Raw genomic sequence first — 16,590 nt, forward strand, 5'->3', positions numbered from 1 at the left:
CACTCACCCTCCCCTGGGGATTAATAGTGGGAAATATGGAGGAAGCTGAGCCTTGTACACCCTACCCTTCCTACCTGAACACCTCTCCCCTCACCAAACTAACAGTCTTCAACAACTCCTGGACTTTCAAGACCTATTTTCATCAAGCCCAGCAGACATCGGGCACACCACATACCTCCACCACAAGATCCACACCACAGGACCACCCATCCGACAACCTTCACTGTGAAAGAACCCTAAACAACGGGCAGAGGAAGACCGGCAGGTCCAGGACATGCTAGATGCCGGCGTTATCTCCCCCTTTACTAGCCCATGGCCCTCTCCTGTCATCTTCGTCAAGAAAAAGGATGGCACCATGTGTTTCTGTGTGGACTACAAAAAGCTTAACGACGTGACCACGAAGGACGCAGCCCCCTTACCCAGGATAGACGATTCCCTCAACTCATTGCACAGATCTTCGTGATTCTCCACCCTGGATCTCCAGTCAGGGTATTGGCAAGTCCCGGCCCACTCTGAGGACAAAGCAAAAACAGCCTTCTCCACCAGGAACGACAAACATTACGAATTTAATGTCCTCCTCTTTGGACTGTGGAATGCCCCAGCCGCATTCTCCCAACTGATGGAGTCGGTCCTCAGCCGCCTTACCAGGGAAATCTGCCTGGCGGACCTAGACGACGTGATTGTGTTTAGCCGGACTTGGGCCAACCACCTCCAGCACCTCAAGCAAGTCTTCACATGCATACGCCAAGCAGGACTCAAGCTCAAGCCCTCTAAGTGCATCCTGGCTCAGCAATCCGTTTCTGTCCTAGGTTACATAATCTCGGCAGAGGGCATTTCTCCTGACCCCGACAAACTGCACACCATCGCAGACCTCCCCATACCCAAAGACATCCACAACATGCGCACTTTCCTCGGACTTACCTCCTACTCTCAGCGTTTTGTGAAAGGTTTTGCCGACATCGGTAAACCCCTCCATGATATAACCAAGAAGGGCGAACCATTCCTCTGGACCAAGGCCCGAATCACCGCCTTCAACACACTGAAGTCCAAGCTCAACACTGCCCCAATTGTTGCTTTTCCAGACTACTCCCTGCCTTTCCGTCTGTACACAGATGTATCCCTAGTCGCCATAGATGCCATACTAGCCCAGGTACAGGACGGGCGAGAACATATCATCGCCTGTGCCAGCCGCACCCTCAACCAAGCTGAAAAAAACTACGTGGTTACAAAACATGAATCACTGGGCATTATATGGGCCTTAGAACACTTCCGAGCATACATATCAGGCACCCATGTTACGATCATCACTGATTATCCATCCCTTCAGTGGCTACGTCAGTCTAACACAAATAACGCCCAACTAATCAGATAGAGAGAGGCACGGGAGGAATTTGACTTCAAAATCACCTACTGACCCGGGAAGCTACACACCAACGCCGACACCTTGTCATGACTCCCCATCAACTCTATCCACACTACCCCTAACCTTATTCAGCAATGGCAGAAAAAGGAACGGCCACCCTGGATACCACCCGAGACATTTGTCAAGCTCTTCCGGCATGGCGACCGCCTGTTCACCCAGGGCAGACACACAGTCCTGGACCCTGATGCCACCCATGATGCTATGGCCCACCTCCACTCCCACAACGGCATCCATCTTGGCACAAAAAAATTCCTCCAAGTTTTTAACGACATCTGTAGGACAACCGGCACCAACCTAGCAAAAAAAAAATCACTCAAGCCAGTTGAGCCTGCTTTCTGGGAAAAGACATCACCTGCACACCAGGGCCATCAGGAAAAATCACCGCCCACAAGCCATGACAACTGCTATCTGTCGACATAGTCGGGCTCTTACCACCCAAAGTCAGTTACAAATATATCATCACTTTTGTTGACGTCTACTCGAAATCCCTCGTCGCCTGCTCGCCAAGGAACACCACACCATGGCTGTAGCCGAAGCACTAGTCCGCCACATCTTCCCTTACTTTGGAATTCCTCAGGCCCTACACTCAGACAATGCCCCAGAATTTACTGGCAAGGTCTGGGGAGAACTAGCCACCTTGTTTGGCTACCAGATCTCTCACTTCTCCCCCTATTGGCCCCAAGGGAACGGAGTATGTGAGAGGAGCTATCATACCCTTCTCAACCAAGTACAAACACAGATACAAGAAATGGGCAATGAAGACTGACCGGCACGTGTCAAAAATATACAGTGGGACATGAACACCTGCCTGAGAGATGACGGGATCACCCCACATGAACGGATGTTCGGAGAAGCTCCCCTCCTCCAACCCCTACGACACCACCTTCAGCCCCCCACCACTCTCACGGGACCCTGATGCTTCATCAGCAACCCCACCTGACACCTCACTTAACCCGCCCCGTCCCGTCGACGTATGGGTACGTTGCAACGATTTGCATTTGCCAGTCCTGGCGACGTACCAGTACGTCGTGCAATTGCAAGGTCCCTAATTTGCACAATTTTCAATTTTCGCGCGTGATTTTTCGTATGTTTACACAGGACACCTTCCTCTATTCCTCTACAAGATGCCAAGCAGGGACAATGCCTTACACAGCATAACCTCCCCCCTCCCCCCCTCACGCCATTGTCTTGACAAAGGACCTGTTACCAGTGACCTGGCTAGTAAAGATATTCGGGGTCAGAGTGATTCCCCAATCGATGACAGTGTGGAGGACAATGTTTACATAGCATTAGAAGAAGAAACAGCCAGAAATAATGATCAGGTAATGTGGCAAAAAAAGGTCAGGTATGGTGATTAGTTAGTGAGTGAAACAATGCTTATAATGCCTTTATTACTGCTTGAAAACCAATATACTCTCATACTACATATACATTCGTACCAGGTAAATAAATAAATACCGTTTATGAGTGGATAAAATAGTTACCCTCCCATAGAACTCGTTTTCTTTGGTGCCAGCATGTTAGAAAACCCAGTCAGGTAAGGAGGAACTCCTACCTGGATTGGGTATTTAAAACCTCAGGTGAGCGATTTCTCTATGAATTTCCGATGTTTCTCACCAAAAGCGAAGGTTTTAGCCAAAAAAAATTTTTTCGAAAATACCTCGGGACTGGGGGATGTCGGAGGTGCGGAAAACCTCGGGACGTGACGGGTTAACACTGCCATGCCACCGCCACCCAGCACGGTTGAAAATTCCCCAGAGTCCACCCACATCCCCGGCAACACTACACCACCTCCCTGCACTACATCCACACCTACTCAAATACCTACCACCCCTACAGCAACCCCCAGCCTCACCACACCACATCCCGGCACATCATCCTGCAGCCCCGCCACCCCTGCCTGCTTTCCACCACCTACTGTACACCATCAAACCTTCACCCTCATGCAACCAGCGCACCACATGCATCCTCCACTACCACCCACACACCCTCGTGCCCACACCACGTCTCCACCGAGCACACCAGCCCCCCCCCACCAGCGCAAATCCACCACACACCACCCCCACCCCAGCACACAACCACTCACAGCCGACCCTCAATACCACCACATGACTCCACCACTTCATCACCAATGCCTGTCCTCACCACCACCACAACCAGTTCCGGACGCTTTCTCGCCCACCAGCCAAATACAGTGCTACACCCTTACCCACACCCCCAACATCACCCCAACCACCGGCAACTGCACCCAGCACCCCAACCACATACACCCCCAACACGACCCCCATCAGACTGAGCCTACACCAGGCTCAGTGGAAACATCCATCCGCCCAGTTCCCCAGGGGTAAGACCCACGCCTACCCTAGACATCCCCATAAAACCTCGCCCGCCTCACCTCTCGCCAGCATACAGCCAGAAGCCTCTCACCGCTCACCACAACCAGAGATGAGCATCTGCCACACTGTCTGGTACCCTGCATAGGGTCCAGCCAAAGGATACGGGGGATGCATCAACTGCTATGCCACCTCCTCCACACACCACACACCTCCACCCTCCACATCACGTATGCCCCACACAAAGAACCCAACCAGATCATACACCGCTGGATCACCCTCCTCCGTCACCTCACACTGATACACCAGACCTCCACCTCTGACACATACCACCTCCAGCCACAAGGACGTGACTTCTTCCCCACCGACGGTGATGAAATACACCCCCCCGTGGAGACACCCCCCCCCAGGACGAAGCCATGGGCTCACCCCCACCCCAGAAGGAGACCACGGAGGGGCAGGTAGAGAGCGCGCCAGGTCCGAACGATACGGGCGTGGGTGTACCACGGCCCTACGCCCTTTGTCCCCTGAACATGGCCAGTGACAACTAGACAGTACCAGCGCACTACATCACAGCTGGACCAGCACTTGCCAGGATCGGGGTGGGACTTGTCTACAGGCAGTCCCAAGCAGCACCGTAAAATTGGCCACTATCCATACTGGGGAAGGATCAGCCACTGTACGATCTTCAGCTGTTGTCCCCTGCAGCACCGAAGTATCAGCCACTGTCCATACTGGGGAAGGAGTGGCCACTGTATGCCCCTCTGCTGCAGTCACCCCTGGAACCAGCCCTGCAGTGGCGGCCACTGTATGCCCCGGGTTGGACGTGACAGCCATTGTATGCACATCGGCTGGCAAGCCAGGAAAAGGCAGATCCGCAATGTCAGTCACTGTCCACATTGGGGGAGGGTTGGCCACTGTATGCCCTTCGTCTGCCTCCTCCTCCCCTGAGAGCAGGACCGCGGTATTGGCCACTGTCCATACCGGGGAAGGGTCAGCCACTGTACGCCCTTCTGTTGCTGCCTTCAGAGCCTGTGGAACCTCGACATCGGCCACTGTCCATGTTGGGGAAGGGTCGGCCACTGTACGCCCCTCATCCGCGGTCTCTAGGGCTTCCCCTTCAGAGGAAGTCCCTGGCTCAGCCCACTTGTCACCCAGAGGCCGAGCGGGATGCCTTTCTCGTTCTCCCCAGGAGAAGCTGCTCTTTCAGGAGTGGTGGTAGGGCCTAATCCCGGGAAAGGGAATCCATGCCCTACGAGTCGACCCTGGACAACACCCAGCACTGGTGGACGCCACCCAGAAGGGAAGCCGCAGGCAACTCCTGACGGCGATCCAGCCCAGTGGTGACTGCAGCCCCCAGCCATCCAGGGATGTACCCAGGACCCCAGGGCAGGACCTCCCGAGCCCGTCCTGCCGACAATCCTCTGCTAGGAGCAGACGGCAGCAGGCGTGACTCCTGGCCTTGTTTGGCCCGTCCTGAGAGCCACCTGTCAGGTCGAGGCCCCACTATGGAAGGGCCTCCCTGCACCCCAGACAGTAACCACACCTGGGCTATCTGACCTCCTGCAGTAGTCCCATGTCCCTCATGGGAGGGCATGCCTGAGGACCAACCCCCTACGCCCAGGCGCCACTTCTGATTAAGCCCAGGTTTCAGCAGCCCAAAAAGCCCACTAGTGTAGTAATAGTAACTCCCTATAGAACAAGGACTGACAGTGTCAGTATTATATTGTTTGGTCGCATCAGTGGTGCAGTTAAGACTGACAGTGTCCATACCCATCACAGTGACACCTCTAATGTACAATGAGAGTTACCTAAGTCTGAAAGTGACGAGTTGTACACTAGGACTGCACAGGAAGAACTATATAGACTGTGCCTCTAATTCCTATGTTCTATTAGTAAATATTGTTGACTGATGGTGATTACACTTGTATGTATTGAGTGCAGTAACTATTGTGTACCAAAGCTTGTCATTGTCCATATAACCTGAATTGTATATGAAATACCCGCGCGGCGGGATGAACCTGACACCACCACCCCAGGAGGAGAGTACAGGGGGATGACACCCACCCCACGAGAAGATGACGGGGAGGCCGTTTTTTCTGACGAGCCATCGAGGCACGAACAACATATCTCCTCTGTGACCCGACGCCCCTCTTCCCCGCAGCCAGACCACTGGGCAGTGTACAGTGAAAGTACACTACATTTCAGCGGAGGAAACACTCGCCGGAATCGGGGTGGAACTTGCCGAAGCAAAGTCCCAAGCAAGACCTCGGATGCCGTATCCACCAGATCAGCCTTTATAAAAGGGGTGGACTCAGGAGGAGCCTCTAGACTTGCTACACCCCAGGGGAGCAGCGGCGCAGTAGCGCCCACCGGGTCTACTGTGGGTGAAATGACCACCGGTTCTCCATCCTCTGCCACCCACCTTCAGGAGCCAGCACGTCGGCATGTCCTACGGACGACCTTCGCCAGAACTCCCCAGGAGGGAGGCGGGCCCAGGGCTCGACTCCACCAGAGATACCACTCGGGACAGGCCACTGGTCGTCCCCCAATCTGCCCCAACCACGACAAACGAAGGACAGACTCCACCAGAGCTGCGGCTTTGTCCATGAGTGCCCACCGGACTTCCCCCTCCCGTCGTCCCAGGGACAGGCGCCCCAGTCCCGACGGCAGAAGAGCAGACTCCACCAGAGCTGCAGCTGTTGCCAGGAGTACCCACCGGGCCTCTTCCCGCCGTTGCCAGGGTCTGCGGCACCTGGAGGAGTCCCCTTAGACCCCTCCTCAGCCCCTGTTCTGTGTAGGAGCTCAGGCAATTCCCAAAGGGGCTGCCTGGCCAAAGGAGTGTTCCTCAGGCCTCCCATTCACGCCCTGGACCGGAGTTTCGGCAGGGTTCGTCAGGCTCACAAAACCGGGGAGTGTGCCTCTGGCTGCTCCCCCTCCGTGAGTCCTGGAGCTCCTACCGAGGGTAGTGCCTCTTGCTCAGTCCCCCCCTCCTGTGGTAGAGCGAGTCACCCCTCTCCCCGCCTCTCTTCCTAAGAGGGTGGGATCTGCTCCCCTACAGGTACCCAGCCAGAGACCAGTCTGGGCAAGATGTCCCCGAGGTCAGATGTCCTGTTGCTGCAGCCCCTCCTTCCCCGCCTCCAGGCGCTGCCGGACTCCCCTGGAGTCAGCGGGCCACCCCTGACACCTGCTGCAGCTGCCAGACCTCCCCTGGCGCAGGCAGCTGCAGTCCCCTCCTGACAGCTGCCCCTGCTGGATTAGACTGCGCCCAGCCAGGGTGCCACCCTCTCCACAGCCAACCCTCTGCCCAGGCCTCCCCAGGTCCATCCCTAGGACCCCAACTACGACTAAGGGCCAGCATCGTGCTGCGCGCCTCCTGGCCCTATTCAACCCTAGCCCAGAGAGCCCTGCATTGCCCAGGGCCTCCATAGAAAGAGGGCCATCCACCAACTCCTACAGGACCCGTGGCGACCCCATAGGTGACCTACCCCTGGACTACACTCCGGATGGCCCACCCCCGATGCCCAGGCGCCACCTGCGGTTCCTGGCGTAAGGGTCTTCTGCTTCCTGTGACCCGAGCACCCCTTTCTGCCTGCCCCATGAGTAAAAGACTCTGAGGTTGTTTGTCCCCTAGTGCCTGTAAGCCCCGACCCCAGTGCACCAGCCCCCCCCCCCCTTCCCCAGTGCTCCCAGTGTTCCCCCCTGCCCTTGTGTTACCTCGCCACAGAGAAACTCACGCGTGGAATGTGTGGCGCCAGACCCCGGGTTGCTTCCAAGTGTAACTATTCCCCTTCCAGTGTTATACCCAACAGACAGCACCAAAGTCGCGTTCCCCTCCCCCCCAGACCTGTCCACGTCAATGTAAATCGGAAGTGGCATACAAGGTATACTCCCATCAATCAGCCCCATAAGGAAATCTATGTCACCATAGTATTCCCCCTCCCCCCCCCGGCCCCTGTCATGCGAATAGATAGTAATTGCTATATTCTCCCGTCCTATGTCACGCGCACGTAGCATAAGGGTAGCTAGGGTATCGTCTGTGTCACTCTGATGCATATAACTAGCATAGAAGACCGTTCATTGTACTCGAGTATATAGGGTGTCCCTGGAGTTATGTCAAAAACTTTGAGAAATGACAGATGAGGAAATTCTAAGCAAAAAAATCTTATATGAATATATGTCCAAATTTCAACCGGTACGGAGCTACAATTACTGATGACCTTATGGGCGTAAATGGTCTTCATAATTCGCCCATAAGGTCATCAGTAACTGTAGCTCCTTAACGGTTGGGATTTGGACACATGTTCATATAGCATTTTTTCCTTAGAATTCCCTCCTCTATAATTTCCAAAGTTTTTGACTTAACTCCCGGGACACCCTGTATATGTAAGGACCTGAGTATATACTGCTGTCTATGTCACGCGTTTGGCATATAGTGAGATACATGTGACTGTATTTGCCATATACCTGAGACAAAGCACACCTGGTGTATTGTGTGGACCATATGTATATCACTCTGTGGGAATTGCCTTATGTGAGGAAAGGTAGAGTGCTGTGTATTGGTCAAACTCGCTGAACTAAGTGGAAACAGTGTAAAAGCTAATCCTCTGAGATTGTCTTGTTACTTTATGTCACATAGTTTTGATATGGGATTGTGTGTGTAGTTATTTGTTGTTAATGTATAAGTGTGCCTTTGACCAGTTGTGTTTGGACTTTCCTTTCTTGCCTGTGACTGACCCGGTTGAGAACAAAGAACCCAAGGTCACACCATATCTGAGTCCAAGAAGTCGGGACTCAGAATACGCTGCATAACAGTATATACTTGCTGTATATTGTAAGGGAATCGAAATTAAGGCAATATACGTGTAGGCTAAGGTTAGTCTGCCGAGTTTTAATGTCCTGTTCCTCTTGTGTGTTTTAGTTCCGGTCTCGAAAGAGGACCCCGCTCAGTAGTGTTCTTAGGGCGAGAAGTCGACCTGAAAACACCTAGCATAACACATTCCATGCCGCAATCCGTACCACGTCCTCTGTTTGGTCCCTACTCGTCACCTGCTGGTCAGTCATGGTCCAAGGCTTCTTGTTCGTATTTCTAGTTAGTTGTTTTCCGGGGAGGAGCACTAACCCTCCTCCAACCCAATTTTCGCGTAGGAAACACGTGTTGGTTGGTTATAAGGTTGTCACTCAGTGTTGTAAATGCTTTACAGGAAATCATTTGGCATGTCACTCAGTGTTGAGCTACCCTAAGGACAGAGTACCACTACACTAAGTGGTTGGATGATGGGCGCTTCCACCTACCACAGGCGAACCCCTCGCATCACATACCGCCCACCACCTACCACATGAATGATGTGATTTTGTTAATAAGTCGCCGCATGACATAGTTACCTAGTTGCTACGTGTATTATTTTTCATGTATGATCGTGTTGATTATTGAAATTACTGTGAACGGAAATTCGTAACTCCTTCTGGTAGACGATTGAAATAATTATTGTAAGTTAGTGTACAACAACGACAAAAAGTTTTGCGCAGTGGCAGTATCGTAACCAATGAGGTCTATCCGAGGTGCGATTATTGCTAGTGAAACTTTTACCAATATATAACAAAAGGAGATGAGGGTCTTGCCACACACCTTCAGCAAATATAATTTGACCAATGTTTACGGGTTTCATAATTAGCTGTAGTGAGCTTTGACTGAAGGGGTTAGAAACCGTTACAAAAAAAAAAAAAAAAAAAGATGGATTGTGTTTCGTTGTATTTGGAAAATTTGTTTGAATATTCTCAAAAACGATGAATAATTAAAATTCTTTTGCGCCTTTCACAGAACGAGTGACGAGTCCCCTGGTGGCAGACGGGTGAATAAGCGAGGGAGGTGGAGTGGATCAGCTGATGCGTGTCGTCTGCTGTTCAGTCGACTGGCAGGAAGTAGAGAGTGAGGTTATAATGCATTGCTCCTTGTAATCTGCTGCCTTCATATTGTTGGTTCGTCCTTTCACATTTGAAGGGATGTGATGTGGTGTCGTGAGTGATTAAATGTGTAAGCTGGAGCACTGAAAACACGCTGGATAGCAGTTAAATAGTGAAGTGCGGGTTTTGAACTGGTGGTGTCTGGTCCGCCAAGTCATTGCAGACCTGACTATCGACCGTGGGACCCAAGATGAATGAAACTCCTAAATTCACCTCGGCTCAGGAGGAAGCCGATTACTGGAGGAAGAAGGCCATGGAATACAAACAGAGGTAAGTCCACAAGTCTTTCTCTCTCTCTCTCTCTCTCTATAATCGATTACTCAAAGACGCAGTCAACTTTATGAAAGTCTCCCCCCTTGGAAAATGTGAAAGAAACTCTGGAATGCCCTTTAAATCTGATTGATCCAAACTGCATATATGTGATTTTTGAGACTCAGAAAAAGTTATATATGTTCTGGTGAAGTATGCTGTTGCGTATTGTAAATGTAACAGTTGATTTATAGACGTCTTATTCATATATGATAATATGTAGACAACGCCACTTCTCTTTCAAAAAGGTATATAAATATAAAAATGCACATGGTTAAATACAGGTAGCTTGTGTCAAAATGACGAAAACCTCCACGAACATAAACACGCCTTATAAGCTATTCAGTTTTGGAGAGATTTCGAACAGAAGAGGTTTTATATATATATATATATATATGTGTGTGTGTGTGTCATTTCCTGTGGCACCCCACAGAATGCATAGGGCCTCGATGAAGACTAATATTTGCCTCGCCATCTCCTTCGGGTCCCACCAACACTTCTCTCTTGCTTCTTTTTTCATTGCCCTCAACCAGGTTTCCCTGAGCCTACCACTGCCACTTCAACCTCTAGCAGTCTACTCTGGCACATCATGTATTAAGCTGCCTTCTATTCTATATATGTGCCCCAGCCATTTCCAGTGAGACAGTCTCACATTCATCAACTGGTTCCACTCTTGTAATATCACTTACTCTTTCATTTGTAACTCTATCTTGCCACTTTACCCCAAGAATCCTTCTCAGTATTTTATTCTCAAATCCAAATACTTTCTGATCTGTTGCAGTTGTACTGTACCATGACTCATGCCCTCACTGTATATTAAATTTGGTCTAACCATGGACTTGTAAATTTTTACATTAGTATCTATCTATCTATCTATTGCCAGATGCCATAATCCTGTAAGGGGTGGCCATTTGACTTTGAGTTAGTTGTTTTACAGGGAGGGGCACTAACCCTCCACCAACCCACTTGTTGACACGTAGGGAGCACGTATGGTTTGGTTATATGGTTACCGTCCGGCGTTGTAAATGGTTTCTTGGCTTACAGGAAACCATTAGGCTTGTCACTCAATGTAAAGCCACCTGTAAAGGAAAGAAAAGCAATAAGAAGTGACAGGAAAGATGGGAGAAATAGGAAGAGAGGAGGTCAGGCACAGAAAAAGAATGATAAAGGCTAAGGAAGAAGTAGGCAGCACTACATCAAGTGAGTGGATGATGGGTCGCCACGGCCTACCACAACTTTAGTATCTACCGAAAGCTTATTATTATTCCAAATGGATTTCAATATTCCAACAGCTCGCCAAGCCTGTCTAATCTTCTCCCCAATTTCATTGTTTAATGATCTATTAGATGATACAATCATTCCCAGATATTTAAAATTTTCTGCATTCTTCACCTCACTATTCCCAGTTACACAATCGATTTGGTACTCCAAGTACATATTAATAATTTCAGTCTTTCCACAATTTGTTACCAATCCCACTTTTTCTCCTTCCTCCACCAGACAATCAAGCACTCTCTGCATCTCGTAAATACTACTGTAGAACAGTACAATATCATCAGCGTAGTTCAATTCCATCAGCCTCTTATATTCTTACCAGTTAATTCATGCACCTGTTCTCCTTACAGCCATTTTCATAACATAATCCATAACCAAAACAAACAGCAAAGGTGAAAGAACTCCCAGAATCAATCCTGACCTAACTTCAAATGGATCACTCAGAGAATCACCCACCATTACCTTACAGAAAGTACCTTCATGCAGGCTTCTAATAATATTTACAAACTTTTCTGGTATACCACAAAATCTCTTAACTTTCAACATATCTGCACGTGAAACACTGTCAAATGCCTTTTCAAAATCCACAAAACACATACTAAGTGGCATTTTTATCTCATTAGCTTGTTGCATGAGATGCCAATAAAAATCTGATCATTACAACTTCGACCCATTCTAAATCCCGCTTGTTCTTCTCGTAAAATTTTATCAGTTACTGGTTCTATTCTGTTCAACAGGCTTTTGGAAAAGACTTTTGCAACTACAGGTGTCAAAGTTATCCCCCCTCCAATTTCCACACACAGTTAAATCTCTCTTTTTTGGTATTTTTATAATCACTCCATTTTTCCACATCTCTGGAATTCCACTATTATCCCAAGCCACTTTAAGAAGTTTCAAAAGCTCATTCATCAACTTATCATTTTCCACCTTAAGCATTTCAGGAAATATTCCATCCTTTCCTAGGGCCTTAAAATTCTTTAATTCCTTTATAGATTCTTCTACCTTTTCCAGTGTTATATCCCTTGTTTCTATCAGCAAATCTCTCTTGGCTGGCAAAATGTCTTCTTCAGCTGGGGTTGGTCTATTTAGAACCAGACATGGGGTAATTGTAATCAGTTACAGACTTTTGTGTAATCGTAATCGATTACAGTACTTATGCATTTTTTTCAGAGTAATCGCAATCGTAGTCGATTACTCTCCTATTGTAATCGTAATCATGGTTACTTTTATGATTACAAGCCCCCAGATAAGTTATTCTTCCACAAATACATGTCAGGAATAAAATAATATAGTTCAGTGTCAAACAGTCAAATATACACCATGAAAGTCCATAAGTAATATGAAAACAACAAAAGTTAATTGTAGGTTATCACTTAGAAGCTTCCATATAATATCCTACCTAAGCTAGAATAATATCACCTGGGAAGATCTCAGTTGGTAGAAAAGTTAATAGAATGAAAGGGTCAAGGATAAAGTGAAGGAAAGTCTCGGTGCTTGAATTATTAAAACACATATGTATTGCAAATTGGCAAAAAAATCAAGGAACAACTTATCGGACTTTTTATCCAGAGTTACAGTCACCTTAGGTTCTGGAGAGCAAGCCTATGTTCTTCCTTACACAGGCAGTTCTTATTAAAATTATTTGCATATAAGAAATATCCTAGAAAATATCAGTTTTATATTACTGGATGATGTTTTTGCTTTTAAAAACTAACTTCAGGTAGCCTATTTACTTAATCAATGTCAGGTACCATATAAAGGAAACATGCTCATAATTATATAGTGCATAACAGTACATGTAATCATGATTACTTCTTATGCAGTCATAATTGATTACTTTTACACTAATCATAATCGTAATCGTAATCAATTGCAATACCCCTGTAATCTCCCCAAGCCTGTTTAGAACAGATTCAAATTGCTTTTTCCAGCTCCTTTTATATCCAGATCTTTAGTCAAGTTACCATTTTTGTCTTGTACAGGTATTTCCTTCCTTCTCTTTTCAGTCCCAGTTAACTCCTTTATAGCCTGATACGCTGCTCCTGTGCTCTGACCGTCATTTTTACTGAACTTAATTCCTGTCTGTTGCCTTTTCATCATATAGCCTCCTCTTATCACGTCTGACGGGTCTTTTTACTTCAGAATGTAAACTCAGTACTTTGCTCTAAGTACTTCAACTACCTGGCCATCATCACGTTGTTCTTCACTTCTTAACTTCACTTCTTTCCTTTTCTGAATTGCATTGCATGTTTCATCTGACATCCACTTTTTCCTTCTTGCTTTTCCCTTTTTCTTACTAGTAACCTTAGCACTAATGCAGAACCTCTTTTACCTCTCTCCACATTTGATTAATATCATTGTCTTCAGATTCCATCAAAGTCTGCAGGACGAGAAATCTGTTCCTACATTCCCACCGAAACTTTTCCTTTGTGGTCTCATCATTTCTCAGCTCATCAAAATCATATTTATTACCGTACCTCCTGTATATCTGTCTATCTATCGGCCAATCCTATGTTGCCCCATGAGGAGCGTAGGAGCCCGTGGCTAGGTAAATTGGTCCTGACATTTAAGATGAGAGTGACCAGCCTCACTCATCCCTAAGTGGCATTATGTGAGCAATTACCATTAATGTTTCTCTTAAGTTTTATTTTAATCTTTGACACAGCAAGTTGATTATCACTACCTATATCTGCCCCCCTCCTTATGCAAACCTCATGCAGATAACTCCTATGCCTTCTGCTAATTGCAATGTGGTCAGTCTGTTTACAGTATTCACCACATGTATTTTTTTATGCTCAAAGATACTTCCACCAATCGTAAGGTCTTTTGCCAAACAAAAGCTTCCAAATCGCACCCCATTTTCGTTTCGTATGCCAACACCCTTCTTACCCATACGATCTTCAAAGCCATCCCTGCTACTACCAACAATTGCATTAAAATCACCAGTGCAAACTAACACATCATGTCTTGTCTCTCTTTTCACTAGATACATCTTGCAGCTTCGCATAAAAGTCATCCTTCATATCATCAGCAGCCTCATTTGTTGGAGCGTACCGTACTACCATACTAATATTACCGTGGTCAGATTTTAAATGAGCATAAGGCAAGCACTCATTATATGGCTTAGATTCACATAGTGCCTTGCAAGCATCTCATCTCAACAGTAAGCCTACTCCTTGGTAGTGATTTCCATCACTCTTACCAGAAACCAGCAAAGTAATACCATCCTCCAAATTCATGCTCTCAGCTCAGAGCAACCTCGTTTCTGTAAGAGCACAAATATCTGTATTGTATTCCTTGAACACTGAAATAAGTTCTTCCACTTTACCAGCCTGATTGAGAGTTCGAACATTCCAATTTCCTATTCTTAAGGTTCTTCGTGGATGCATAAACTTACTCCTACACCGTGGGATTCTTAGCACCCCCTTCCCACTTAAGGGCTGCACGGAACTGATGGCCATTGCCTCATAACAGAGTTCATCAAGATTTCTTAGGCAGAAAAATATTTTACCCTGGATCCAGTGCCAATGGCTCACAGGAACCAGACAGTGGAGAGAGGAAATTAACTAAAAGAAAAGAAAATGCTGAGGGTTAAGACAGGCAAAGTAGTTACAAGGGAAAGAGAGACAGCAAAAAGAATGTACCGGTACTTTTAGTCGCCTCTTAAGACAAGCAGGGATTACCGTACTGGGGAAGTATTCTATCCCCCCCCCCCACTTCCCCAGGGGCAGTATATGTACCGGTATATATATATATATATATATATATATATATATATATATATAGGCTATATGTGAGTGTGTGTGTGTATTTTCTTAACTAATTGTATCTTTACAGGAATGAGCCAAGCTCGTACTGGTACCGTACTGTCCCATTATATTAAATCATTTTCATCATAGCCTACATATCCTTAAATTTGTGGCTAGTTTTGGCACAGACTATTTCATTCGGTAGTGCATTCCACTGATCATTTGCCCTGTTTGGGAAATTGAATTTCCTCTCATCTTTATTACCTCTCTTTTTACATAGTTTTTTGCAGTGTCCTCTTGCAGGTGCATCCCCGTAGGTTATGAGTTCATTTATTTCTATTTTCTCTTTCCCTGAGATGCATTTATGTAGCTTAATCATGTCTCCTCTTTTCTTTCTCTCATTTAGGCTAATGTTGGTAGATTCAGTTTTTCTTGTCTTTCTTCATAGTTTAGATCCCTTAAGCTTGATACCCATCTTGTAGCTACGCATTCTACTTTTTCAGTTTCATGCCTGTGTTTTTTGAGATGAGGATTCCAGACTACTTGAGGAATACTCCAGGGTTGGTCTGATGAATGATGTGATTATCTTTCTCAGCATGTCTTTATTTATATATATGAATGCTATTCTCATATTAGCAAGCATTGTATACATGTTACATACCTTCTCACTGATGTGGTCAGCTGGAGGTAGTCTGTTATTGATAATCACTCCTAGATCCTTCTCCCTTTCTGATATGTGTAGGGTTGATCTTCCTAACTTATAATCCCAATCTGGTCTTTTCTCACTTTTACCAAACTTAATTACCGGTACATGACACTTGTCCACATTGAATTTCATTTGCCTTTTATTGCTCCATTCATGAAGCTTATTTAATTCCTCTTGCAGCTCTTTGCAAGAATCTGTGTTAGCAATTTTCCTTTATATTTATGCATCATCCACAAACATACAGGGGAGTCACTTAATCTGTGGCAATTAGAGACTAGGACCTACCCTTGGTTTATGAAATGTGTGGTTTACAAAGTTAAGAACCAATAAAGGATATTTACTCTGGACACTTGTGGAACCCCCCTACAGCACCCTACTTACACCTAACTAGCCAACAGGAAACACAAACGGACAATCTTAGGAATATTCAGTGCATGGATTTAATGGAAATAAACAATAATTACAGTAGGATCTCACCAATAACGTCTAATTGGTGCCAGAAAATGACCGTTATTAGTGAAAACGTTATTTGCGTGACATTAGAACACATGTATAAAGGGTTTCTTGGTGCTGCCACTCCAGGACTTCTATCAACTTTTCCCACCTGGAGCCCTCCTATCACTGTATTTTTTTTAGCTGAAATAATATTAGTTATTAAAGCATCATAAGTAATATAAAACTCACCTTAAAGGAGTTATGGGTGTTTGGTATGATGATTGTTTCGAGGCTTGTGCATGGATGCTGCTAAAGCATACGGTACCCCCTGACCCCTCACTGGCCTTGTCTCCACTCCTACCTCTCACGCCAGGGTCACCCACTTCCATCAACACT

The 16,590-nt window shown here is 46.8% G+C and overlaps 1 protein-coding gene and 1 non-coding gene across 6 annotated transcripts in view; both read left to right on the forward strand.

Annotated features, from left to right (window-relative positions):
* Positions 1-9,273: 9,273 nt before the first annotated feature.
* Positions 9,274-9,354, forward strand: LOC145393206 (U4 spliceosomal RNA). The gene has a single exon (XR_013896162.1). It is a non-coding gene; the product is annotated as a U4 spliceosomal RNA (small nuclear RNA).
* Positions 9,355-9,685: 331 nt separating this feature from the next.
* Positions 9,686-16,590, forward strand: part of LOC145392953 (nuclear distribution protein nudE-like 1) — a 451,924-nt gene continuing 445,019 nt past the window's right edge. For all 5 annotated transcript variants that reach the window (XR_013896084.1, XM_080267243.1, XM_080267246.1 and 2 more), the window contains exon 1: positions 9,686-9,990. Coding sequence is in view for 4 of the 5 variants with exons in the window: in XM_080267243.1 (XP_080123369.1) it covers positions 9,911-9,990 (80 nt within the window). In the remaining variant the exon portion in view is untranslated. The remainder of the gene's footprint in view (positions 9,991-16,590) is intronic.

This window comes from Coenobita brevimanus, chromosome 23 (genome assembly GCF_032717465.1).
Source record: "Coenobita brevimanus isolate Jiangsu-jjx chromosome 23, ASM3271746v2, whole genome shotgun sequence".
NCBI classification, from domain to species: domain Eukaryota; kingdom Metazoa; phylum Arthropoda; class Malacostraca; order Decapoda; family Coenobitidae; genus Coenobita; species Coenobita brevimanus.